The 26,947-nt window shown below is 45.9% G+C and overlaps 1 protein-coding gene across 1 annotated transcript; it reads right to left on the minus strand.

The window, feature by feature from the left end:
* Nucleotides 1–7,150: 7,150 nt before the first annotated feature.
* On the minus strand, nt 7,151–26,631 carry Cd83 (CD83 molecule). Its single transcript, XM_028867721.2, has 5 exons — nt 26,457–26,631; nt 26,245–26,366; nt 12,155–12,347; nt 10,354–10,460; nt 7,151–8,724 (listed from the first exon to the last, which is right to left on the minus strand). Exons 1-5 carry the CDS (start codon nt 26,491–26,493, stop codon nt 8,596–8,598), a joined length of 588 nt encoding a protein of 195 aa, XP_028723554.1. The 5' UTR covers nt 26,494–26,631; the 3' UTR covers nt 7,151–8,595.
* Nucleotides 26,632–26,947: the final 316 nt, after the last annotated feature.

A 26,947-nucleotide genomic window follows, 5' to 3' on the forward strand; every position in this document is an offset into this window, starting at 1 on the left:
CTCCTCCTTCAGCACTTCCTGGTCCTTTGTTTGATTTTGTCTGACTGGACCTGACAAGAATAATATCATCTCGCTGTTCAGCCTTCACACTTCATGGGAGACGTCACTGAGAGGCTGAGCCTAGAGTTGGGCCCTTCCTGGAACTAAGAGTCTGGTGGCATAGGCTTCTGAGTCCAGCAATTCAGGAGGCTAAGACCCTTAATAAGGCCAGTCTGGGCTACAAAATGAGTTCAAGGCTAGCCTGAGCCTTTAATATGAGATCCTGTCTGAAAATGAAACATACAAAGAGGGCTGCAGATGTAGCTCAGTGAAAGAGTGCTTACCTAGGATGTGGGCCCTGAGAACAGACAAAGACACTCTTGAAGATTCTAGACCAGTGGTTCTCAACCTTCCTAATGATGCGACCCTTTAATACAGTTCATTATGTTGTGATGACCCCCAACCACAAAATTGCTGTTTCTATTGCATAACTGTAATTTTGCTACTGTTATGAATCTTAACGTAAATATCTGATATGCAGGATAGCTGATAGGTACCCCCAATGAAAGAGTCATTCCACCCCAAAGAAGTCACAACCCACAGGTTGAGAACGGCTGCTCTAGAAAGCTGAGAGAGAAAAGTCCTTCTGCCTTCGAAGCAGAATACTTCATGAGCATGACAGCTTTCTGGAGCAGCAGGAACCTGGCTGGCCACCTCCATGGATTTTAGCTCATTGTTGAGGAACAAGGTATTTCTGAAAGCAGCATTGGGGTGACAGAAAGGTTCCATTCTCAAAATTCTCTAGAAATTAACTTATCCCCAGGAGTTTCCATTGGCAAGATCCTCAGACTCAGTAGCAGCCAGAACAGTGGCAGTCAGCCCTGGGTGGCCCAGGCAGAGACTGGGGAACCACTGGAGTGAGGAGGATGTGCAGGGACAGCCGGGGCGGGAGAGAACCCACTAAGCATTGGGCAGATGTCTGGGATAAGGGAGGGGGTGAGGGAGAATGTAGTATAAAGGGTGTTTTTAAGCAAGGCGGCTGCCCATATGCTCTGGACATGGAGAGTCTAGAGAAATAAAGTCACTCTAAAGATTTGTTAGTATCTGTCCAAGTTCTGAAACTTTCGTAAAGATTCTTTGGATTTGAGTAAACCAGAGTTAATGAATTTGACTAGGGTTTAGTGACTGTGTTCGAAGGTGAGATCCTCCCTCTGGTTCAGTTTAGGTCTAAAATGGGTGTAGACAGAAGTTTTCTTGTTTCCTACCCGGTCCAGAGGCTGCTCGGTGTGACATAAACACACAAAGGCTTATATTAATTACGAACTGTATGGCCTATGGCTCAGGCTTCTTGCTAACTAGCTCTTTCATCTTAAATTAACCCATTTCTGTTCATCTATATGTTGCCATGTGGCTGTGGAGTTACTGGTCTGCTGGCATCTTCTTGCTCTTTCGGAGGCAGGCTGGTGTCTCTCTGACTCCACCCTTCTTCCTCTCTGTCTTCACTTTGAATGTATTACCTAACCTTATTCTGCCTCTCAACTGGCCAAACTGCTTTATTTATCAACTAATGAGAGCAACACATATTCACAGCATGCAGAAAGACATCCCACAGCAGATGGCAGAGCATTTACCTGGTGTGAGAGACCCGCCATTCAAATGCAGACAGACAAACAAATGAAATGGACTCGTGATGACTAGAAAGATGAACTACCTCGTCCGATGCATGGGAGCAACGTCTGCTTCCTTTCTGTGAACTAATCGACTCGCAGCCTGCTGAGAGGGCTCCACTGGCAAGCTGGGCTGCTGCTCCTCACAGTGGACTCCTCTGTTCTCTATAACGTGACCCTCCTCTTTAGAAAGGAAAGGTAGAGAAAGATTCCCCTCCATTGCCCACTGCTGGTCAGCTACTAGGGAGCTGCGACTCTCTGTCCCAGTAGCTCTGGGGACTCAGGGAGGAAAGTAGGAAGCTCCCAGGAGTGAGGTTCACTGAAGCCACGTGGAGGAGGAAGCACCTTCTCCGTCATCTGTAGCTTGATAACAGACAGACCCATCGTGAAACCCTTCCATTGCAAGGCCTCCGGGCATCACTCCACTGCCGCTCCAGAGGGCTTGTCCCCCGTCACGCATCTTCCATCCTCTAAGAGAAAGGGCCAGCCGGGCGGTGGTGGCGCACGCCTTTAATCCCAGCACTCGGGAGGCAGAGCCAGGTGGATCTCTGTGAGTTCGAGGCCAGCCTGGGCTACCAAGTGAGTTCCAGGAAAGGAGCAAAGCTACACAAGAGAAACCCTGTCTCGAAAAACCAAAAAAAAAAAAAAAAAAAAAAAAAAAAGAGAAAGAGCCACATGCAGAAGAAAGTGAGGCTGATAATTTAATGTAATTTTTGTGCCAGCCTTTTACTTAAAATTCAAGAGTTGCTACTAACACCCATTTAACAAATGAGTCAATTGAGACACCAAGAGAATGGCTATTGGTATAATATGGTTGAGCTGGTGAGTGATGGAGCCTAGATTCCAGTTCATGTCTGTCTGACTCCACCGCAATTTCTTTTTCAGACAGTAATGTATCCTGCCCATGTTGTATTGATTTATGTGTTACCCCTGCTGGGATTGCTTGTATTTTTAAAAGAAAGAGTCTGAAGAGAGGACGATGAAAGATGAATACAACAGATGACTTCCTGTCCTGAATGTCCACAACCTCACCATGACAGAATAATGGCATTTCCAAAGTTTGGGTCTTCCTTGCAACAGATTATTTTTTTTTTCCTTTGCTATCTTTGATCCAGCAGCAATGGCTTCTGGGTACATATTTTGAGTTTTTTTTTTTTTTTTAAACGATGTCAACTTTAGGGATGAAGAAATGGAATGTATTGAAGGCATTTACACAACTTCAAGTCATATACCAAAATAAGATTTAAAAAAACTAGGGCTGGAGAGATGTCCCAGTGGTCAGAATACTTACTGCTCTTTCAGAGAATATTAGTTCTGTTCCTAAACCCCACTTCTGATGGCTCACAGTCTCCTTGATTCCAGCTCCAGGTAATCCCAATACCTTCTTCTGGCCTCCCCAGACATCTACATACACATGCACACATGCATACACACACATAAATAAAAATAAATCTTAAAGAGCGATAAAACCTCTGGGCAAGAACCAAGAGCTGCCATGCCAGAGGACTACTGTGATGTCGCTGTCACCGTTATGCATTATTACTAATGTAATAATTATTACTAGTGCATCCACCCACCCGTCCTCATCATCAGCTGGAGCATTATGACTAAAACAACCATTCATTTAAAAACACATTCCAGCCCAGTCCCTCCAGGGAACCTTTCCCTGGTTATTGGATAGTGAGATATGTTCTCACAGGCTTGACGTTTTAATCACCTTAGATTTGAAAGCCTCATTTTGCTCACTTCACTGCTTTCTCGAACTTCCATAACAAAGTACCACGTGCTGGAGCCAGAAGTCTGATACGAGGTGCTGCAGAGCCGTGCTCCCTCCGAAGGCACTTGGGGAGGACCGCCTCCAGGTTTCTCTCCTGCTTCCGGTGTCACCAGCAATCTTTGGCATTTCCTGGCTTTGTGGGTGCATCACTTCCAGTGCTACCTCTGACTTCACCAGGCCGTCTTTTGTCTGTGTGTCTATCTGTGCCTGTGACCAAATTCCCCTCTTCTTATGTGGACATCAACCTAAGCCCTAGCACCTCATTGTACCTACATTCTCTATTCTCTCTCTCTCTCTCTCTCTCTCTCTCTCTCTCTCTCTCTCTCTCTCTCTCTCTCTCTCTCTCCCCATTCTTCTTCTTCTTCTCCTCCTCCTCCTTCAACTTCTTTTAAAGATTTAATTTATGTATTATGTATACAGTGTTCTGCCAGCATGTATGCCTGCAGACCAGAAGAGGGTGCCAGATCTCATTACATATGGTTGTGAGCCATCATGTAGCTGCCAGGAATTAAACTCAGGACCTCTGGAAGAGCAGCCCAGATGCTCTTAACCACTAAGCCATCTCTCCAGCCCCCTGGTAACTACATTTTCAAAAACTTTGCTTCCAGAGTAGATCACAATCATAGGTACCAAAGGTTAAGACTTCAATAGGTCTCTTTGGAGAATATAGTTAGATGCAACAACATACAAGACTGAGTACCAGTGCTCCACATGGCAGTTATGACCATATCTACAAGCCAATCAAAGCCACTGTTGTACAGATGTTTCCTCTGTATTTGAACATTATTTCCTGGAATTGGGGGAGGGAGGGTTCATACGACTCAGGAAACAAATTGACAAGATTTTGGAAGTTCATGAAAATTACAAAAATCCATAAGCCCCTCCCCAAAATTATAACAGCAGAAAACAGTTGCTGGGAGACAGGACTCTCCAGTGAAGCTGACTTCAAATTGCGAGTCATCAGCCACGACATAGTGGGCTTCTCTGTAATGGAGGTGCCTGTGAGTCAGACATGCTACCATCAGTAACCAAAATCAACTCATTGGGTGGATAAGCTAGACTTGTGTGGAATCATGTCTTTGGTCTGTGGTGGGTGCCTGTCTAGGGCAAATAGATAACTGGTCACATCTTCCTAGAAGATGCCACAAGACAGTCACTATGTTTGCCATCATGCCACTACAAAAAGTAGTTTGTAGTGATTGTCACCTTGGTATGTGGTGATAAGCCTCAGGAGAGACCATGCCACCATCCTTCAAGCCCTGGTGCTGGTGGCTCCCTCACTTATGCATAAGCTGGCGTCTGCTGGGAAGTCACCAGACCATTCCTTTGACCCAATGGGGACTGTACACCTGACCACACACACTCTTGGGCTCACAAGGGAATGTTCCCACTTCTTCTGAGTCCACAATCCACAGGCATGTAACATGGCCTGTTTCCAGCTTCACTCCATGCCTACACGTCTCCTCCCACTACCCCCTGCCAATTGGAAATAGTGATACACAGCCATCTCCCAGGGCTGCTGGGCAATTTAATTAATGTTTGTAAAGCACTCTGAGGTCTTCAGATAAAAACTGCTGTGTAAGTTCTCAGCCTCCTGTCCCTTGACTTCTGACATGGCCTTTGTTGTTCCTGATGGGCGTCGTTAACAGGCTGTCCAGCTGGCTTTGGGGGAGACCTGGGCAAGTACATACACATTTACAGATTGTTTTTTCCCCCTTTGAACAAAAAGCCTTCCAACTCTGTGGGGCATCTCAAAGCTCTTCAGTGTGTGAATTTCTCCCTTCTTGCCTCTGCTAAGTACTATAATCTGCGTCATTTGGAAGGAGTAGTCCCTCTTATAATGAAGCAAAAACAATATCCCTTTCACATGCAGAATTCAAATGAACCACTAAGTGAAGTCCAGTTCCTCTGCCCAGAGGGATGTTGTACTTGATTACGCATGATGAAGAGAAGAGAATGGAAGACTTGCTTTAGTACCCGAGTCTCAATTCCTTCCCTTACCCTAACTTCTCAGGAACCATGGAAACAGACACACCCAGCCTAGATGATGTTTTCCTGGTAGTTCCCGGTGACCTAACTGTGCTCTGCCTAGAATCTCATGGGGAGAATGAAATCAAGAAGTGGAAAGGAGAAGAGAGATATGCAAGTGAAATGTGTTGGCTCTGAAGGACAGGAGCTGGGTGTGATTTATGAAGGTCTGAAATGAGCGAGGGTGGAGGCTGTTGGCCTTTCTCCACCACACATTCGTACTCGTTCCCCAGAACAACCCATCACACAGCCCAGAAGGTGTCACTGGGTTCGTCATCCTACTGGTGTGTTTACTCTGATTTAGCTACTTTTAAAAATTAAGGAGTAATTGCATAACACAAAGACTCCTGCTCCCTACCCTTTCTTGTTCCCTCTGTTTTTGCCATCTCCATCTTCTCTCTCTTCCTGTTTCCCTCTCTCCCTCTTTCCATTTCTTATCTCCCTCTCATTTTCTCTCCCCCTCTCCCTGTTTCTCCCGTGACCTCTCCCTCTTCCCTTTTCTACTTTCTTGTTCTTTCACTCTCCTCCCTCTCCACTTCCATCCTTCTTTCCTCCCTCCTCTCCCTCTCTTTATCTCCTACTGTATATCTCTCTGTGTGTATGACTCTCTATATATATCTCTCTATGACTCCGTCTCTCAATGACTCTGTCTCTCTGTCTCCCTGTCTGTTTGTCTGTCTCTCTCATACACACACACACACACACACACACACACACACACATGCATTTTTAACACTAAGTATTAGGTGTGAAACATGGAGTCAATCTGCTATCAAATTTTAATAATGTTTCTAGTTAAGTCTACGTAAAGCAACAAGGACAACCCTCCTCCCTGGACTCCACACAATAGCTCTCATGCCTACAGAGTATTTCACTGTGTGTTAATTCTCAGCAGGTAACATGCAACACCCAACAAGCCTATTTATTCCTTTTAATAAAACAAGCTTGTCAAAACTTTGTGGGCACTGGCATGTTTTCTACTCCCCTTTCTCCTTTCTTGTTCTCCTAGCCTCTAACACTGCTAGACACCCAGTCCTTCTGTGGACTCCCTCAATTAATCGTTGGAACATATCTAGTAAGCGAATAACAGTTCTTACTCTGAATCTCCTGACTGAGGTGGCTCAACTTCACATGGATAAGAGGTCTGAGTTCCTCAACATGATACTAAGTTGTCTGGTGCATTTGTAAAGCATTTGACAACGGACTTGAATCCATTCAAAGTGATTCTGCAGCTTTGACAGGCACTCTGTAGGTATTCATCTTCACAAAGAGCCTCTCGTCCATGATGCTTTTTACAGCCACCACAAGCACTTTGTGTAGATCTTAAAGGTTAGGTGTCTATTTGAAAACCTCAAATAAAACCCCACGAATCCCAAGATCAGTGCCCCCAACTTCTCATATCATTTAGAAGCAGAGTCTTTCGGTGTGTCCCCACCCACCCCTGCCATGGTCACATAGGTGGACAAGCTGACCATGTACTAGCTGGTAGGGATGCAGCTCCAGGATCTGGTAGATTTTGCAAGAAGGAATGCCATGTCACAGAAGTTTGTCAGCCATATGTGTCTGCCCCCCACCCCTGTCCCAGACTTAGGAAATCAGCCAGTCCTCTACTACTACCATTTCTACATTCTTATTCCCTAATCAGCATTCAAGCATCATCCCAAAGTGTGAATTATTTTAAAGACATAGAAGAGGAACATTCTTCTTCACATGCACATCTTTAATAGCATGAAAGTGGTGACTAAGAGGTAAACACTGGGTCAGCTCAACATTGCTTTTACTCTCATGCTAGTGTGGGTGATGCACACACCATTAAAGAGACAAAATCTCTTTGGGAAGCAAATGAGGAAGGGGACAAGTTCATTAAAGAAATGCAACAATGTCCCGTCAGTGCAACATCTGAGAGCTCCCTCCTGCCATGGCCCAGTGGCTCCCATGGGTTCGTATCTTCAAGAACTAAACACTGAGCCAGTCTCCACATTTCTCAGAAGAGTTCACATGGAAGACCATGGTAACGTCCTCTTTATAGCCTTCTTTGTTTGGATTGATGGGAAAGGTGAGACATGACAGGCATTCTTACAGCTCCAGAACTCTAGGATATCAACAAGAAACACAACCCAGGGAGGTTGCCACTGTGAACAGTATCTTCAGCTTTTCCAAAGCATTTTCACATCCATTGTAGTCAACCCAGACCAAAACTATCTGGTTTACAAGATAGAAAGTGAAAGTGAAAGCCACAAGTGACTCATCCAGGACCCTACAGACAGGCTTGGACAACTGTGGCCAGACTTCAGGTGGCACAGTCCATGGTCTGCCCTTCCCAGCAGGACATTGTACAGTGCTTCTAGCTTGTTGTCCCTATTCTGAGGGACACTGTCCATATTCACAGGGGCTGCTTGTCAGCTAGCACTGCTATCTAACTAGGCAATCATTTTTTTAAAAAGAAAAGAAACACACTTCTTTGAAAAACATGAAAATTCTTCTTCGACAAGTTCATGTAGATTAAAAAAATAAACGTGGCATCCCTCTGTACTGCCGCTTTATGGATGTCTTTTCCAGATGAAAAGGCCCTGCTGAGGAACAGTTCATTGACCTCTCATTTCTATGTACACATAATACTCCTTACTAATAGCAAGACCTTCGCACTGGGAAATTATTTGCTAAATATTTCCCACTGGCTCACAGCTTGGCCTGTCAATTTCTGCCAGATGTGAGACATCTGGACTGGTGCAACAAAACAGGACAAATTCAAAGAGATGTATCCCAGATGTAGAAGAGGACAGCTGTCCTCAGGAGTCTGTCACAGGGCCAGCTCAGAGTGTTCAAATTTCCCGTGACCCTGCTCCACCTGCATCTCGCCATAGCTTTTACATGACTGAAATGCATTCAAGAGGTTGACCAGATAGCCGCATGAAACACTAAGCTGACAGCCACAGAGAAGCAGTGATGGCCCCATGCTTCATGATCGTGTGATGGTGCTCAAGACCCTGTGTCAGGGAATAGTGTGGAAGCCACTGTCAGGTGAAGGACTTCAAAGGAAGGTTGCCATCTGAGGGTGGGGCTCTTTCTTCTCCTGTCCAGGCAGCATTCAGGTACACTGATCTGATGTGCCCTTGGCTTTGTAAGAACCAGCAGAGATCCTACTCATACTGCTTCTGTCTTGGGAAGGGTCACTGGCCCCGAATGCTTGCTTGGGGAGGTGACTGGAAGAAAAGCTTGTTCCATACCAGGTTTAGAGATATCTGGAAAAATACTCTGTAGTCGTGCAAATTTCTATAAAAAGCAAAATGAGAAGATTTCAGAAATGAATTATTGGGGAAACTTGACAGTTGCCACACCATCCCCCCCCCCAGTTGTCTGGACACCTCATTTTGGAAGCACTTCTTATACTCACCACCCCTCATTCTTTATAAGCTATAAGTACCACTTCCCTGATGTTTCCAATTCTCATCAGGAGACCCACTGATTCCCAACTACAATGCTCCCTAGACCCCACTGTCACAAACCCTGGAAAGCCAGTACCTGTGGAAGCAGATATCTGCCAACAAGAAACCAAAGGCGGCCATCTTACATGTACTGTCTGACCATCCTAGTTACCTTCTTATAAACAAACAACCCTGCTGACCCAACTGTGAGCTCCAGGATGCTGGGGACACAACAACCATTTATTGCCATCCCATGCAGTTGCTGGCTTTGTATGCAGCAGATTCTCACGGAAGTCTTTTGCTTTATTTGTATACATTTGCTTTTTATTTAAAAACTATTTTAAATAAAGCCTTTATTTTATTTAAAGCCCATTTAGGAAAGGCTCTATATTTAATGAATAGCACCATCAAAAATATATTCACCTTAAGAGCCCTTTTCAGATTAATGGATGTAATCATTCTTTGAGAAATTGATAACATCCAGAAAAATCTTAGTATATTACTCAATAATTCATTTCAAAGTTATAAGTATTGCAAAAATACACTTTTTCACCTTTGCCTGATTTTGAAACACCAATAATTCATTTTGTTCTGTTTCTTTTTCTTTAACTAAACTAGTGACTTAAATTTTTATTCACATATAATAATTGTATATGGTTATGGGATATGATGTGATGTCTGTTGATTTTTAAAATAGAAATCAGAAACATGATTTAGACAATAAGAGGGACAGACAGCTGAATATAAGGACATGGTAGGTGATAAGAGCCAGCCCTGGGATGGCTCCAGGATGAGTCTATCCTGGTCCTTGGGTAGCCAGCCTTTCTGATTGCTTTGAGACATATGGAGAGGATTGCTTCCAAGTTTGTCAGAGTCTCAGATGGCCCTGCTCCCTAAGGGCCATGGTCAGTCCAGGGGAATAGCCAAAAATGGGCTTAAGGGCTTCCAGCTGAAGCCTATGACTAACAGCTAAAGGGCATGTCAAGAATGCCCCAAGTACTGCCAGTCACCCTCCATTCTAGAGGACCTTTTGGGTGCCCCAGTGTTCTGACTTCTTAGGATCAAATCTTTAAAAGGATGGGAAATACAGAAATATAAGTAGATCCACTAAGAGAAAACAGGCTCAGGGCAGTGTGATCAAAGAGGATGACAAAACACTGTAAGCACAAGGCCTCTGCCCCAAGGTGGTGGATGGTGACATTGTAACCACAAGTCCTTCAGGTCTTCCTGGGATTCTTCAGACCTTCCTACACAACCCCTCCTGTTTAACCCACAGGCGTTACGTAATGCTCCAGGTGACTCACTAAACAAAAGCAAGCTGGAGGAATCTCAGTGTGCTTCCTAGTGTGGAGGCCTCAAATGCCCAGCCTTCAGAGGGTAAGCGTTCAATGATTTACACTGTCTACAAAACCTACAGGAATCAGTGGGGCCCCCGGGGACCACATCCCAGCAACAGACGTTCTGAGCAGACACTTACGCAAGTGAAAATGATGAGTGTCAGGTAGAAAATGACCAGAGAGAAGAGGAGCACGGCTTCAGCTCTGTACTTCCTGAAAGGGGACTCTGCAGCTTCCTTAGGGCATCCTGAAGAAAGGAAAGGAACCGATGAAGACATGTAAGGACTGTCCTACCCCGCTCCACTCCTGCTTCCTCTGGTCCTAATGTGTCCATCCCCACCCTAGTTCTGTCAGTCAGGAAAGACAGTCATGGGTGGCAGTGACAACGGTCCTAAGTGGTTGCTGTCACATTGCTATGGCTATATGCCATGGGATGTGTGGGATGTTTGCTGAACTTCCAGGGCCGGAAACCACCTTAACTTCTTGTGACTAGGTGAACTCTCAGGTGAGTGATCTCAACTTAAGGACACTCAGACTAGAAACTGAGGCTGGGGATCTGCCTATTCATGTCCAAGAAATCTAGAGCTTTGTCTTCTTGTGACAGGGACTCATGTAGCCCTAGTTGGCCTTGAACTCATCATGCAACGGAGATGACTTGACACCCCCCCCCCTCTACCTCCTAAGTGCCCAGATGATAGGCATGTGCTACCTTCCCTAGTTTTTGTTGGTACTTCAAACTAAACCCAGGGTTTCCTGCACACTAGCTGAGCATTATACCACCCCAAACCCTCGACTAGAGTTCTTAGAGAAGGCCAGCAGCACAGGATGGGAGGACCAGCTCCCTCAGGGTGTTTGAGGCTGTGCCTGGGGCACTAGAGGAGGGCAGAAGGGAGAACCCAGCCAGGAACAGCTTGGGAGAAGGACCGTGTCCCGTTCAGTTCAGTCACGAGCTGATGTTTGGCTTGTACTGCAGTGAGATTGCCAATGGGCTTGGCTCACCGCCTGGGCAGGGGCAGGCAGCAGGCAGATGATTCCAAGAAATTGTTCCCTGGAGTCTTATGGATTTGAGATTGGATTCAAAATTGCAGTGCAGTGGTCTAGAAATAGATTCTCTCAAGGGTCTATAACTCAATGGAAAGGGTTGAGAGACATTATCTTAGGGATCCCTAACAATGACTGAGTGTTCCGTCTACCTCAGGCACCGTACATAGCATCCTAGTGTAATATCCCATTAAATTTAGCACCAAACAGCATACAGATGTGACTGGCCCCATTTGAAAGATGAGGCTTAGCTTAAAATAGTAACAAAATCAGCTACACACCAGTGTGTGTCAGTGTTTGAGACACATCTAAACAGTCATTCCAATCTGACCCTTGACTTGGAGGCACTACTGTGTTAGAGGAGAAGATGGAAGGCAATCAGCTGTGCTCTTCACTTCCTCTCTGTCCTTCATAACTCTCCCTGGTTAGGCTATTCTCATTTCTTATCTATTTAGATAATTGTTGAGGGCCTGCTGTGTGCTGAGAAAAGCCCAGAACAGAGAATTGCTTGAACCTGGGGAAGTTTCAGATTTAGTTAATCATACATTGCATGGCAAATGCACAATGTGTCACAAAGATAAACCAGGGCAGAGGCCTGGATGTTGAAAGGGGTTGTGTCTGTGTGTGTGTGTGTGTGTGTGTGTGTGTGTGTGTGTGTGTGTGGTGGTGGTGGTGTGTGTGTGTGTGTGTGTATGTGTGGTGGTGGTGTGTGTGTGTTGGGCAAAAGTCAATGCATAGATTAAGCCACATAGAGAAAGAATCATGATGTTCTTCAGAGGAATTCACTTCCACCACAGATGTCTTCCTAAGCTGCAGGGTCAGATTCCAGAAGAGGAGACTTTGGGGCCCACAGAAAGCACACCCCAGGCTGTGAGGAGAAAAGGAGCAAGGCGTGCTCACCTGTCACTTTCAAGATCACGGTGCCGCTGTAGTTCCGCCTCCCTCCAAGCTCCTGCAGAGCGCATCTGTAGGTGCCAGAGCTGCAGACTGTAGTGTTCTGGATCGTCAAGGAATACCTTGTCCTGGGCGCCTCGAAGGAGTTGTTTTGCCTGCTCTGGGGGAGCTCCAGCTTTTCATTGCCACCCTCTGAGAGCTGTGAAGAAGCAACCATGAGTCACACTTACTGACAGACTAACAGGAAGGTCTCACAACCTGTTATCACAAATCCATCCAAAGTGCATGTTTTTAAAGCAGGATATGGCAGCTTTTTTTTTTTTTTTTTTTTTTTTTTCATACCTGTGAATTCCAGGGGAGAAGAGGATCTACAAAAACCTCTCTAAGGCTATGTTTGCTTTGAAACAAGATCAGAATATGCTTTCTGATGGGAGCACTAGTAACTCAACCTCTTACCCTGCAGGGGTGAGTAAGTCACCTGGGGACAAGGGCCCAGTGTTCTTTTGTTTTTTGTTTTCTTTTGTTTCAGACACTAACTCATGCCTAGCTGGTTCTTAATTTTGGATGCCAGTCTGTTTCTTGGAAACAGTCTGTTTCTTGGAAAACTTTCTAAATCTGTTAAAACAAAAACAAAAAACACTGCTAGACAACTCAACTAAACCCAAGGTACAGATGAGCAATGGGCCCTGTTAGCAAGCACCTTTGATGTTCAAGGTCACAAATGAGCAGTGACTGGCCATGTTTCTCTCTTCTCAGCAGGAAGATGCTGAGGAGAATGGTATGAAGCTTTATGAGTCATCTCAAACTATGTATGGAAGGACAGTTACAGGCCATCCTGATGGACTAGATGCCCAAGCTAGCCAAGCAATTTAATTTTTAAAAATTTATTAATAAATTATATATTTTTAATTTCTCTTGAGCTATCTTGGAGATGCAGTTGTGGGTTGTTTTCAGCATCTTCTTCTACTTAAAAATGTGACATACACCACATTCATTATCTACTCTCTTTCCCAAACATCTCTTAGTGTGTATGTGTTTATGCATACATACATGTATACATTTACATGTTCGTGTGTGTGTGTGTGTGTGTGTGTGTGTGTGTGTGTGTGTGTAGAAGTCTGATGACAACCTCAGCTGTATTCTTCAGGTGAGATCCACTCTGTTTTTTGAGACAAGGTCTCTCACTGACCTGAAGCTTTCCATGTAGGTCAGCCTGGCTGGCCAGTGAGTCCCAGACCTGGCTACAGCACTGAGACCATAAGCATGCGCCTCCGCATCTGGCTCTTTTTTTTTAACCGTGGGTTCCTGTGGGCCAAACTCAGGTCCTCATACCTGCAAGGCCTGAACATGTTTCTAATCTGCACTCACCAGATGGTTCCACCACCTAAATGGTTTTAGGCACATCCAACCTTTTGACACCACAGGACACTGTTTACAAGGTTCACACTTAGAGAAATGTGCAATTAAAAAAAAAAAAAAAAAAAAAAAAAACAACACCAAAATTGTCTCATGAAAAAGTTTACATTTTTGTGTTGGGCCATGTTTATAGCTATTCTGAGCCACATGTGTCCTTCAGGCAACAGGCTGGACACACCTTAATTAAAAAGCTTGTAAAACAGATTTTCAGTAACAGTAAAGCAGAACATCACTTTCAGAGCTAGCAGGAAGTCAGCATCCCCAACCAGCCTGGAACTGCCCTTTGCTGCTTGCCCGGGGACCAGTAGGAAGCCTTGAGACAAGTGGCATCCCTCACCTATCCCTACTATCATAACAGCACCCAAGAGTCCCCTCAGGAAAAGGGACAAATTACCAGACTCTCCATGCCAGCAGCTGCAAAGAGTGAATGGGGAGCATGCTGAAATTCTTCAACATTCAGAGGGGACTCTGGGATGGAAATAGTTAACTAAGGGGCTGGGGGGTCACTGTGAAATGGAAGTGTACAAGCTCACTTATGTGTGTGTGCATGAACACAAACACAAACACACACACACACACACCCTGGACCACTGGAAGCCGAGCAAGGCACAGCAAGGCCACCCAGCTTCGGTCCCAGCTTTCAGTGTGCTGGCATTCCTGTGCCGTGGGCTAGAGAGACATCTGCTGGCAGATGGATGCTCACTCCCAGAACCAAGCTGAAAAGAGTGATCTCCTCAGGTGGTCTGCAAACATAAATCCCATTTCTTGCTAGTCCTTGCCATTTTATAAAGTTCCTTATCAAGTAATCAAGAATCTCCAGGTGAAAGCTAAAATCTGGGGCCTCTGGAGGTTCAAAAATACAGCAGCACCGGGACTGAGTGAGGACTTGGTCCAGCGAGCAAAGGGCGTGCTGCCCAAGCATGAGGACCCGAGTTCAATCCTCAGCCCTAATATGAAACACATGTCCATCATCCCAGTGCTGAACCAGCAGCGTCAGGAACATCCCTCCGGCTTGAGCCAGTCACCCTAGTCAAACTGGGGAGCTCCAGGTTCAATGGAAGACCCCGTCTCAAGAAATAATGATTGAGTGACACCTAACACTGACTTCTGGTCTCCAAACACTGACTTCTGGTCTCCACACACATGTATACACACACACACACACACACACACACACACACACACACACACACACACACACACACGAAGCAATGGAAGGAGACGGCTGAAGAGCCGTCAGAGAAACAGAGAGCCTCCAACTTGCGCTAGGACACGTAGAGCCAGTTCCTCGTGGCCCCTGACTGTCCAGCAGCGCCTACCTATGTCAGCTGCCACATAAGACCCGTCTGAGCTGATTAACCCACCTCAGTCTTGCACAGCCCTCACCGATGTTCCATTCATCTCCTTTTTTTTTTTTTTTTTTCTTTTTCTAAATCAACCCTCAATGGCAAATATGGCTGCGACAGGCAGTTATCGTTGGCCTGCCCCTGCTTTCCTCCTGGGGAGCTCTTTTCCATCAAGAGGGCCCTCGCTGAGTTCAGAAAGGCCCATGAGAAAGTCAACATCAAAATCCACAGCACTCCAATACAGGAGCTGCCGTATAATCGACGATGCCTGTTTTGATAAAGCAGGCTGATGGTGGCGATCAGAGCTGCTTGGCAGTGACCTTCTAGCTACCTGCAAAGGAATTCATTTTGTAACAAGGCAGCTCCAACAGCAAGGAGTACACTTTGTGGTCAGATTTCTATGGGCTTCCGGAACAATTCTCGCTATTGCATTCCAGTCGTTAGTAGCAATGCAAAAGCCAGGCGAGACGGTGAGGGCATAAGGGAGAAATGAAGGGAGGTGCAGAACAAGGTTGTCGGAGTCATCGCTTGCCAAATCCTGCCTTGCTGAGCCATCACAACCATCGGGGGAATTACAGCCAAATACCTCCGCTCTCACAGGTCTCCTCCAAAGACCCTTTCTTCCCAGTGCCAGAGAGCTAGCATAACCCAAGAACTCTTGCCAAATGAGTGACAGCCCTCTGCTTGATAAGTAACCACAGGGGTGTGTGTCTTATCCATGGGAATCTGCCCAAGACCGTTAGCGGGTGAAATCACAGGCGGAACTGAGCCTGACTATGGAAAGGCGCGATGCTTTTTTCCTGTACCTACCTACTCAGGACAGTTCAGTTTCTAAACAGGTGCAGGTTTTCTGTGCACATTTTCTGCCTACCAAATTCATCTTTTCTATCTCACTGATGCATTTTCGACACGCCGTGACCGTGGCTTCTACAGTTTGAGGCACGACGACAGAATGAGTAAGCATTTCCTTTCCCTTCTTCAACATATTGAGATAAAGGATCCCTTCTTACCACGGACCTCAGCAATCTCAGCATGAGGAGCATGGATTTTCCTCTTTTTTTTTTTTTTTAGTAAGTCACCTGTTCCCTTAGAGGAAGCACTTTATGGTTTTTCTTTGGCATATCCAAACTGCTAGCATCACCACTCTTGTGCTTTGGGCCCATTATTAAGTAAAATATGGGGGACTTGAATGCAAGCAAGCGTGTCTGATACTAAGTGTATCTGACAGCCACCAAGTCTGCTTAGTAACTAGCGGAAGATAGCCATACTGCGTGGCTAAGCTGAACAGAAGGGTGATTCACATCCCAGACAGGACAAGGTGTGAGGTGTTCGTCATGCTACTCGGAACAGCAAACAATGAAAACCTTGGGAATTGCTGATTTCTGGAATGTTCCATTTAAGATGTTTTTACTACAGTTGGCCACAGGCCATTGAAATGGAAAAAAGCGACATCATGGATAAGAGGGACACAACAAAGTCATACAGTGCACCTGGAAATCCTTCACAGCCGTCTCCTAGTTTCATGTTTGAGGTATATGTAGCCTCTGCTACCTTCCTTTTGTCATTTTAACATATAACTGCATATACACCTGCAGGCCAGAAGAGGGCACCAGATCTCATTATTGATGGTTGAGAGCCACCATGTGGTTGCTGGGAATTGAACTCAGTACCTCTGGAAGAACAGCCAGTGCTCTTAACCGCTGAGCCATCTCTCCAGCCCTTAAGATATACTATCCAAAGGCGGAGGGGTGGGGGGAGATAGACCTTTCTTTTCAGGTGACTCCACCTGAGAAATACTGGATCTCCCCCTGCTGTAAAAGTAGCAACCATTTTCGTTTGTTTTACGTGCTCAAAACCAGATTGTAACTCTATGGTCATCCAGGAAACCCCTTATATAAAACTTCAAATGATTCTCAAAAGACCCGTGGCCAGGCACATGTCATCTGTCCACGTCAAGGGAACCAGCCATGGCCGAAGCAGCACTCGGGACTGAAGGAGATGTCCCAGAGGGAGGAGAAGGGGAGAAGGGCGGATGGACAGCCCCTCTTTGCTTTATTCTCTGAGTTCTTACGAGCGCTGGAGCTGGCGGGAAACCAGCCACTGGCAAGAGCAGCTTTTTAAACATTCCAAGTCTAAAAGTGTTCCATTGCGTCTTTGCAAAAGCGTTTTAGGAAATAGTAATTTGTAACAAAAGGAACCCTCCGCTCCATTCATAGCCCAGCATAATTGACGGGGACTGTTTAGTGCACACTCCGTGATGCTAATATCACCATACAACGTCTGAAAGCACAACATAATTTGGGCAAATTAATTCCTCAAAACGCGCATTCCAATGCTGTTTTAAATATCCACACTCTGTGGATTAACTTTTATGCTGACGACTGAACTTCTTTTATTGAATTAGCAAAAAAAAAAAAAAGACATCTCGTTTTCAGAAAACCTAAGGACTTTGATTTGTCTTAAGGCCTCCAATTTGAATAAATGACCTAAACATCGTAATCTTTCTCTGAGACAGAGATTTGACCTTAAGGAAACCACAAGACCTAAATTAAACTGAGCTTTCCCTTTAGTTTCCCTGAACACAACATCAAGCAAACACAAGTACTAATTTTAAGAGCATGCGAATTAAATAGATTTTTTAAAAATATATAGACAAACGTATTTTAAAACAAATTTACATAATTTTACTCAAATATATGACAATTAGTCAAACCTGGTAGGGCAGCCTGTGGTTGCAGCTACTCAGAGGGCTGAGACAGGAGGATTGCAAGTTCAAGGCCAGCTTAGCCAACTTTGAGAGACCTTGTCTCAAAAAGTATCCAGAGGGCTGGGAGGCTTGAGAAATGGCACAGCAGAGAGAACACTTGTTGTGCAAGGGTGAGGCCATGAGTTCAGATCCTCACCCCACCCCCGCACCTCCGCCCTGGGCAGGAAGCCAGGCACGCCTGTAACCCCAGTACTGACAGTGCAGAGACAGGTGAGCGAGCCCCAGGCACTCACTGGCCAGCAGGTCTAGCTGAAATAGTTGAAATAGTGAGCTCCAGATGCAATAAAGAAAGCTTGTCACATGAAAATAAGGTGAAGAGTAAACAAAAGGTGTCCTAACCCCAGCCTCTAGCCTCTGTAAGCATAGGCACAGATACATGAGTATGTATACACACCACACACACACATAACACACACACACACACACACACCACATACACACAGCACACACACACACACACACACACACACACACACCACATACACACAGCACACACACACACACACACACACACACACACACACCACATACACACAGCACACACACACACACACACACACACACACACACAGCACACACACACACACACACACACACCACATACACACACCACACACACACACACACACACACACACACCCCATGTGAACTTCCTAGAATGACCAAATTTGATTGCTATATCAACATTACTTACTATTCCTGTAGCAAACAGGGAGTTTTGATCACAAACTTGAGGTCTGAGTTCATCAGCTATTAGATCTGCTAAAAATGTGATCAAAGCTTGGTGAAAAGGTTTACTTTAAAAGGAAAAATAACACAGAATTTAGACGTTTCATTTACCAATTTGGTAAACCATATTGAAAGAGGGAGACTTCAAGTGTTTGAAGGTGTCGTTACACTAATCTGATGTATCCCAAGCATACTGGAACAGCTTTTTGTTAATTGCATTTCTTGTGCACTAACATTCATGTACTTTGGTTTTAACTCAATTAAAGTGCTAATATAATCTCCATTCATCATAAAAACAGCTCTTTATAATGTGCAAAATAGTTTGGCTCTGAGGTTGATGTCATAATGAGGATAAAATGTATGAGCATTAATGTCGGGTTTTTTCTGAGTGTGGTTTTATTAGAAAAATGATTTTCTGCTTTGAAATATACTGGGTCTAACAGACAGAGTTGGATTTATGGCTGCTAGCGAGAGTAATGAGCATGGCAGAGATGGCCTAATTAAGAACGTTGGCTTTGGAGTGGGGTGGAGGGGGAGCCATTCCCAGCCCTGCACCAGCCCTCTGCTCTTGGCTGACTGGCTGAGCAGCTCAAGGTTAGTTTGTACCCATTAGACCGAGGAGTGAGTGACCGCGTCTTAGAGAAGTGGTGTGAAGATATTTATGGTGTTGTATACATACCCTAAGTATGGTACCAATCATATGGAAAGCCTTAAAGATGTTACTTTTTTAAATACACATCCAAGGTCTCGTTCAGCATGCTAAATAGTTCATTGCACACAGGAAGGATTTGGAACACACATTTGAATAAACAAATGAATCTGAGAAATAATGAGAACGTGACAAGCACGTTGGCTTCCAAATCACAAAGCCTGAAGTCAAGCCCGAGCTTCTGCACTAGATAATCGGGTCATTTCCCGTCAGTCACTTCGTCTCTGCATTTCATTCCCTTGTCTAGCAGGAATAGATTATAAAGATCAAGTAAGAAACACCCGTGGGCTCTGTGGAGTTAGGAGAGCTGGAGGTAGAAGCTGTTGCTATAGCTGATTGTTTTCCACTCCAGCCACAGTTTATCCTTCCTTCCAGCTCATTCTTCTTGGCTTCTTTCTGGTAAAATTATCCTAGAAGTCTCAATGCATTGCTCTAGGGAGAAATCTCATGTTAGTGTGTGTGTGTGTGTGTGTGTGTGTGTGTGTGAGAGAGAGAGAGAGAGAGAGAGAGAGAGAGAGAGAGAGAGAGAGAGAGAGAGAGAGAGAGAGAGAGAGGTGTATGGGGGTGACGTGGGGTGTGTGTTTCTGCTAGTGTGGTGTGTGTGCGTGGGGGGGGGTGTTCATGTGAGTGCATATGCACATAAAGACCAGAAGACTGCCTCAGTTGCCCTTCCTCTTTGGGTACTATCCAATTTTGTTTTGTTTGTTTTTCAGGATAGAATCTCTTACTGGCCAGCAGCTCTTTTGATTGGCTGGGCTATCTAGCCAGTCTGCTCCAGGATGTACACCAACCACCACACGCTACTTTTTCTCACTGGTCCTGGGGATCAGATCCAAGTCTTCATGCTTTTAAGCTTCTAACTTCACTAACTAAAGTACCTTTCCAGCCCTCTACAAATAAATTTGTTAGCTGACCATGTCTCCAAAACACCATAGCATTCTGATTCTCTCAAGTGTCATCTTTATAAAGCGGAAAAGTCTTTTAATTGGGGCCCGGATGGCAATGTTGGACCTTTTCATTATTGACATCGTCAACTATCCTGAGGTTGTCATCTTGTGGTGCCTACTAGACTCTGAGTTCATGTCCTTCACTGAACCACAAGAACCTCTTGAGTCTAGAGGAGGTCTAGTTGACTCTGAGCTGACTGACGTGCCTCAGAAACTAGCTATGATTGGCATACAATGCAATCATAGCCACTTAAGAATATTCAGATACTTGTCCTATTAGAAGAAAAAACTTAATGAGAAAAATGTTGTTTGGGGGAAAATATGCAAGTGTGTTTATCAGCTACTATTTCCCTGCCAGGAAGAAGCTGGCAATAAAATCAATATAAAGATTGGGAAAGATGAGAAATGGAATGTCACCAAGCCTGGGGGATATTCACAAACCTCTAAGCCCAGCTTTTCTTAAAGAAAAGGAACCAGGTTGGCTTATATATGATGGGAATATTTAAAAATATAAAATAAATCTAATATATCATGGATAAGCCAACATAGTTCCTTTTCTTTAAGATAGAATTGCAATTTATTGTAACAGAAAGTCTTAATTGTTGAGACACACACACACACAGACCACTACATAAGGGTGGCATATGGGGAATGGTGCCCATGTGGCCCCAGCTCTGGATCAGTCCTACTCATGTGCCTCCTCTCCTCAAGTCTTGTACAATCTGTACACACGCACAGACACACACACACTCACACATTTAGAATCATTGCTGAAGTAGCCAGAAAGAGATTATGGAAACATTTTTAGCCAGAGAAACCCCTTTTTAGGTTATGAATTTGATTTTTGTCCTGTCTTACATAAAATGTCTACGTCACTGAGATCTCCTGCAAACTTCTCCTTTTTTCCATGCTGTGACACCACTAAGAATAAACCCAGAAAACCCAGTCCTCACGTGATTCAGGTTCCCCCTTGTATTCGTGGAAAGCACGTGGTTTTTTGTTGGTGTTTCTCTTCAACTCTCAGCAGCCCTCTTCCTATCCTCCAAAAGATATGAACAATGCCATGTTCAGCCATGTTCAGCCATGTCCAAGACCTCAACAAGCCACCATTCTAATCTGGCTGAGACTTCCTCCATCCCCTCTGAGGTAGCCTCATCCTTCCTTGACCACACAGACAGAAATGGTGATGGAGAAAATCCAAGGAAGCAAAGATGTGCTCTAGCCATTGATGAGCTAAGCTTATGGGAATTTCAGTGGCGCAAAAGAATATAGGCTCCCAAAGGTTTACCTTCTCAGATGAGTTATGTTCTTCCCATCACCATGAGAAATGTGTTCTTTCCTTAGATTTGTATGGCATCATTTTCTGTGCTGAAACTCCTTCAATGGCTCATTACAGCTGAGATAGTATACCCTGGACTCATTATCACTGGACATGCAAGTCCTTCACTTTCTGTCTCTGTCCTGTGTCTAGGTTTACCTGCTATACCATTTTTCTTTCTGGATCTCTAGTTACCTCACTTGGACCAAAGATGCTTTGTACATTTCTATGCCCTTGTTTAAGATGCTACTCTGGAAATGTTTGCTTTGTCTCTGAGTGTGGGCATGGGTGTGTACATGTATGTAGACATCAGATGTCTTCCTTTATCATCCTCCTCCTTGTCTGTCAAGGCAGGGTCTCTCAAAGAATTCATGGATTTGACTAGGTTGGCTTATATATGAACTTCAGGGATCCGCCTATCTCTGGTCATCTGCACTGGTGTTACAGATCCTAGCCATCAAAGCTGCTTTTTGCTTTTTTTTTTTTTTTTTTTTTTTTTTTTTTTTTTTTAATAAACCTGTGTGATGGGGCTCTAAAGTTAGGCGCTTTACTGACTAAGGCGTTTTCTCCATGTTGATTTTGGGAGAACTATTACCAGGTCCAGGACTTGATACACCCTTGTGTTACAATAATGGTGTAAATATGAAAGACATCCAAAAACCAACTTCATGTTTTTCATAGTTTGAGCTAAAAGTGATTTCTCCAAGGCAAGGAGGGCACATGTCTATGGGGACAATAGTATTTTTCTTTGATTCTAATGTACATACAGTTTTCATATTTCAGATTTTCAGTCCTTCTAAATTTAATATGGAAATGTTTCCTTTTCGCCCAAAAACATGTTCTTAGATTGCCTCTGAGAATCAAGGAAACTCAACAAGTGGTACCTATTAGCTCATGGGAAGGCCCCTGGGGATGGCTTCACCTCTGGCCCCTCTGCTCTTTTCAGAGGCCTTGCCCTCCGAGCTCAGCATCACACACTGGGAGAGGCAGGAAATACTCACCAAGAGTGACCACCATCCAGAGGAGACCCCAACCTAATGAGTTAAGGTCAATACATGGGTGTGGTGCCTGGCTTGAGCTGACAGGTGGCCTGCCTTCCGGCAATGCCCTCACAAGAGTGTCAGAACCAGAACCCAGCACTGGACCAGACCGCCCACGATCTCCCCTAGCCAAGACTTTCCTAACCCCTAGAGTCAAGTGTGACCATGCTCTGAAATCACTGTCTCGCTTCCCCTTTCCCTCCCTTTGACAGTCACCTCAATAGAGTGTGTCTTGTGATGCAGGGCTGTCCCCACCCCCGCAGCATCACCCAGAGGCCACATCAGATATCCCCTTTCATTTTGCCTCACTGTAGGTTGTCAGGGCTTCTAGCATGACCCAGGACGGCACTATATCTGCAGAGAAAATGACGCCTCCTCATTAGCAGAAAAGGACACCGACCGTGGCCAAAGCTCTCTATCTGGAGCTGTGTTCTCTCTTCAGACCTACTGCAGTTCCATGGACGCCAGCAGAGACACCCTGACACTCCGTGAAGCACAGATACAGCCCCTCACACAGAGCCTTGTATTCGGCTCTGTCCTCTGAAACCACAATCCAAACAAACACCATGGTCAACAGCCAAAGCATGATGGATCAAAACATATTTGCCTGTGTTCTCAAACTACCTCCTCCTACCCAAGCTGTAACCTATCAGAACTTCAAAAACTAAACTGAGTTACAGTTCCAATGGAGATAACTTATTGATTTTTCTATTTCTCCTCCATCATCCATTCTACCTTAAAAGGTAGGGAGAGAAGGCGTCTTCGGGGGTTCCAGTTAGGAGGGCTTTGGCCCACAGAAGGAAGAGCTGTGCTCAAGGACACTGGGTTGGTGCTGTCTGTATTTGGCCTTTGATCTTCTGTGCTTATCACTGCTGAATCCTGCCGGCCTCCCCATCACCACGTCTTAGAAAGAGAGTAAAGTCGGATACGGCCCGATCCACCAGTTTTTAGACTGGCACTAACTGAATTCCATCCGCTTAGAGTTTTCGGTAAAAGGCAAATGATGTTTTTAAGGTATGGCTTGTGGGAGTCCTTTCTTAGCCATCAGTCCTAACTGACTAGCGGCGGGGTGTTCCATGCGACCCAAGGGCTGATCGTAAGTGGGATTTTAAGGCGTGTGTCGTTGCGACCACCATTGTGACAGGCAGAAAGAAGGCCTGTAAGAGTGTGATTCAGCGTGACAGGCAGTGGAACTTCACTTCAAGGGGCTCTGCTCTCCTTGCACTAATCCTACAACCCAGGAAACGAGTTTTATAATGCCAGGACAGAGACCAGGAAGGGAGGTGAGAGCTGGGCTGGCCTTTGGTTCTGAGTTTAAATCCCCTACCTCACAGTTCCCCCAGAACATTTTACAAGAAAACCATGACGAAGAAGAAAAAAAAACCCCAAGACGCTCATCCATAAAATGACCTTATTTCTAGAACTCTCTATCCATTTTTGTCATACAAGCAACAACAATGCAAATTTTTTAATTTGGGGGCTGAAAAATAGCAACTTCCAAAAGTCCTGGAAGAAATAATACATACCGATTTCAAGTACTTGGCTAGTGGGTTGGCATTGTATCTACCGCTCCTCCAGCCACAAAGCCCGTGGGGAGAGGATGAGACTAGACAGACACCTTCCCTTTTATCATCAGAGCTCCATTCATATTAAGCAAGCATTCCACCACCCCCTCTTGTTGTTTGTTTGTTTTGTTTTTTTTTAGAAAGAATTTTTAAGAGACCTTCAGGCCAGACCTTGCAAGAACTATGTCTAATAAACAAGCACATACATTACAGAGTTACATCATCTGCCGACATCCAAGAAGAGGTCAAAGGCTAATTGCTATGATTTACTGAACCATTCCAAACGACCCTGTGTGAGGAGATTTAACTTGACAACTGTTTGAACTTCACAGTCTGAAATTTCATCTGCTTGTTTCATGAGTACTTTTTAATTACTCCCCTGGGGATATTAATGATGCCTTCTTTTTTTAATTACAGTCTGGGAGGGATCATGGTTTCCTCTTTGCTCCCTCCTTGAGATGGCTAAGTCCACTGTCTGACTGGCTCAGGGACACTTTGCTTTTCTTTACCCAAAGTAATTAAAGTAGAAAATCAAGATATCAAGATAGACTAACAAGCCAAGATCTGGAATCTGACAGCTTGGGTCAAAGCCCACTTATTTCGTTCCCGGGGGCTCTGTCTCTTCATCAGGAAGTAGGAACAGGCATATTTCTGGCCTCTTAAGCCCACACTGTTCCAGAAGACAGAGGTAGATAATATATGTAAATATTTATTCCCACAGTCTGGCATATGGTGAGCCCTTAGATATTGTTTTTACAATATTTTTAGAGCGCTATTGTTTTGAGTACAATTCTGGACTCCTGTTCTCCGATCTCACAGAGAAGAGAAGAGAAACAAAAACACAATAGGAACCCCCACCACTCATCCACCCCACCCTACCCACTCATCCACCCCACCACTCATCCACCCCACCCCACACACACTGTCCTAGAACGTTCTACACAGCAGTGTCCTGAGGTCTCCATGGTACTACCTCCCTCACGGTCCCACTTAGATCCGGTAACAGGATAGACACCGGGCGCTGGACATACAGCAGGAAGTACTGGAGCCGTCGTCCTCGGGGAATGACAATCCATTTGATTGACTGGTTTGGGTTTTGCTTTCATGCTTGGGGTTTCAAACCCAAGACTTTTTGCATATTAAGCAAGCACTGTACTACTGAGCTACCACCCTCCAGCCCAGACAATTGGCTAAAGTGGTTAAACACCACACACACACACACACAGAGAGAGAGAGAGAGAGAGAGAGAGAGAGAGAGAGAGAGAGAGAGAGAGAGAGATGCCCGCACACACGTGTCCCCTCTGTGCTGCCTTGCATGTTTAAACTCCCATCCATACTGCAAGCTCTCATGGAATCTTGCATATTGGGAAGAAGACAGCCCTGCGTTTTGTGGAAACTGAGAACAGACAGAGGCTTCCTCAGAGGTAAGTCGGCAAATCAGAGAGCCACCCCTGGGGATTTAATTCATTTGCCTTAAAATGGAGGTGGCCTGGCTCCGAACCTCACTTAAAGAAGGGTGCAAAGGCCAGCACTATTAAATTACAGCAGCTGGACTTTAACATGCCACAGGAATTACAATTTTGGAGTCTTGGGATCTCGCTGAAAGGAAACCTTTCAAATGCCTTGCCTTGTGCAACTCAATTTCCCACCACAGGGGCAGAGATTCATTCTCTCCTGTTTGGGCCTCCAGCTCCAGCAAATTCCTATGGAAGTCCTCATTCATGTCGGGACCCCTCCGGGGCTGCCAGAGAAAGCAGAAGCGAGGTCGGAGACGAGCCGATTGACGTGCCTTGGCTGAAAAGAGATGACCACTCCTAACTACCTCCTGTGGCCAGCCTAAGTCACTTGAGACCCTTTTAATACCTCCCTCTCAAGTGTTCCTCCCTTCTGTATTTTCAAAGTATCATGGTCACAAGGCACAAGAAATAGGAGTCTGGGGACATGCTTCCTATCCCACGTCCAAATCTAGGCCCACGTTGCTTTCCCTGCAACCTCCACAGGTGCCCTGCAGCAGGGATCCAATGCCGCGCAAACCTCTAGGGGGATCATTCACGCCAAGCCGCCTTTGATCATGATCTGCCAGGAACTAACATAAGGGGGCTTGCGCTCTGGATGCAGGTGCAGATGAAGCCCGGTGGGAGAAGGTGGGGTATCAGAACAGCTGGAGTCCCCAACCTGGGGCCCCGAGAGACCCAGTCCCTCGGCTGGCTGCTTCCGCTGTCCCCGCAAGCAACCCGCCCAGACCCGGACCTCGTTTACCTTGGCCCAGGACACCTCGTAGGAGAGCTGCGGGTCCCAGGGCGCTGTGCACGGCAGGTCAGCCGTCTCGGAGCAAGCCACCGTCACCTCCCGCATCGCCACCGCGGGCGCCAGGCTGCAGGCTGCAAGAGAGAGGAAGAGACAGAGCGGCATAAGCCAGGCCACCGAGGCGGGGTCGCAGGCAGCGTGGGGCGACGGGCTGGGGGCCGTACCGCAGCCGAGGAGCAGGAGCTGGAGGCCTCGCGACATGGCTGGAGCGCTGCGCCACCGTCCGGGCCGCCCTCCTGGGCGCGCGCCGCGTTCTTGTACCCGCGCTCGGGACTTCCCCGCGCGCCGGCCCCGGGGACTCCCCAGCCGGAGGAGGTGGGTGGCCGGGTCCCCGCCCCGCGCACGCGTCCCCAAGTCCGCGTCGCTGCTGCGGCTGGTCAGCGGCGACAAGCAGTTCCGCGGAACGGCCCCGCGCCCTGCGGCTTCGGAAGCCGCGATGGCACGCGAGACACCGGCTCGATGACCCTCAAACCCAAGCCGGGAACCAGGCCATCGAGCCGGTCATGCAGGTTCAGAGAGGGTGGGCAGCTTCCTCTAAAGCCCAGGACTGTGGCGCCGTTGCTCGCTCCTCTCCAGATTTTGTGATAGGGGCAGACACACTATAGACTTCCAGAGAGGTGGCATACGCCTGCAGTCCTTGGCTCCCTGCCTTCTT

The sequence above is a fragment of the Peromyscus leucopus genome, chromosome 5 (assembly GCF_004664715.2).
Source record: "Peromyscus leucopus breed LL Stock chromosome 5, UCI_PerLeu_2.1, whole genome shotgun sequence".
Lineage (NCBI taxonomy): Eukaryota > Metazoa > Chordata > Mammalia > Rodentia > Cricetidae > Peromyscus > Peromyscus leucopus.

What these genes read in the sequence shown, in the direction of transcription:
- Cd83 (XM_028867721.2), bottom strand. Translation starts at nt 26,493, where the DNA reads ATGTCGCGAGGCCTCCAGCTCCTGCTCCTCGGCTGCG. An exon ending in GCTCCTGCTCCTCGGCTGCG is followed by an intron (nt 26,367 to 26,456) that starts GTACGGCCCCCA and finishes TCTCTCTTGCAG; the next exon opens with CCTGCAGCCTGGCGCCCGCG. An exon ending in CGTGATCTTGAAAGTGACAG is followed by an intron (nt 10,461 to 12,154) that starts GTGAGCACGCCT and finishes TCCTTTCTTCAG; the next exon opens with GATGCCCTAAGGAAGCTGCA.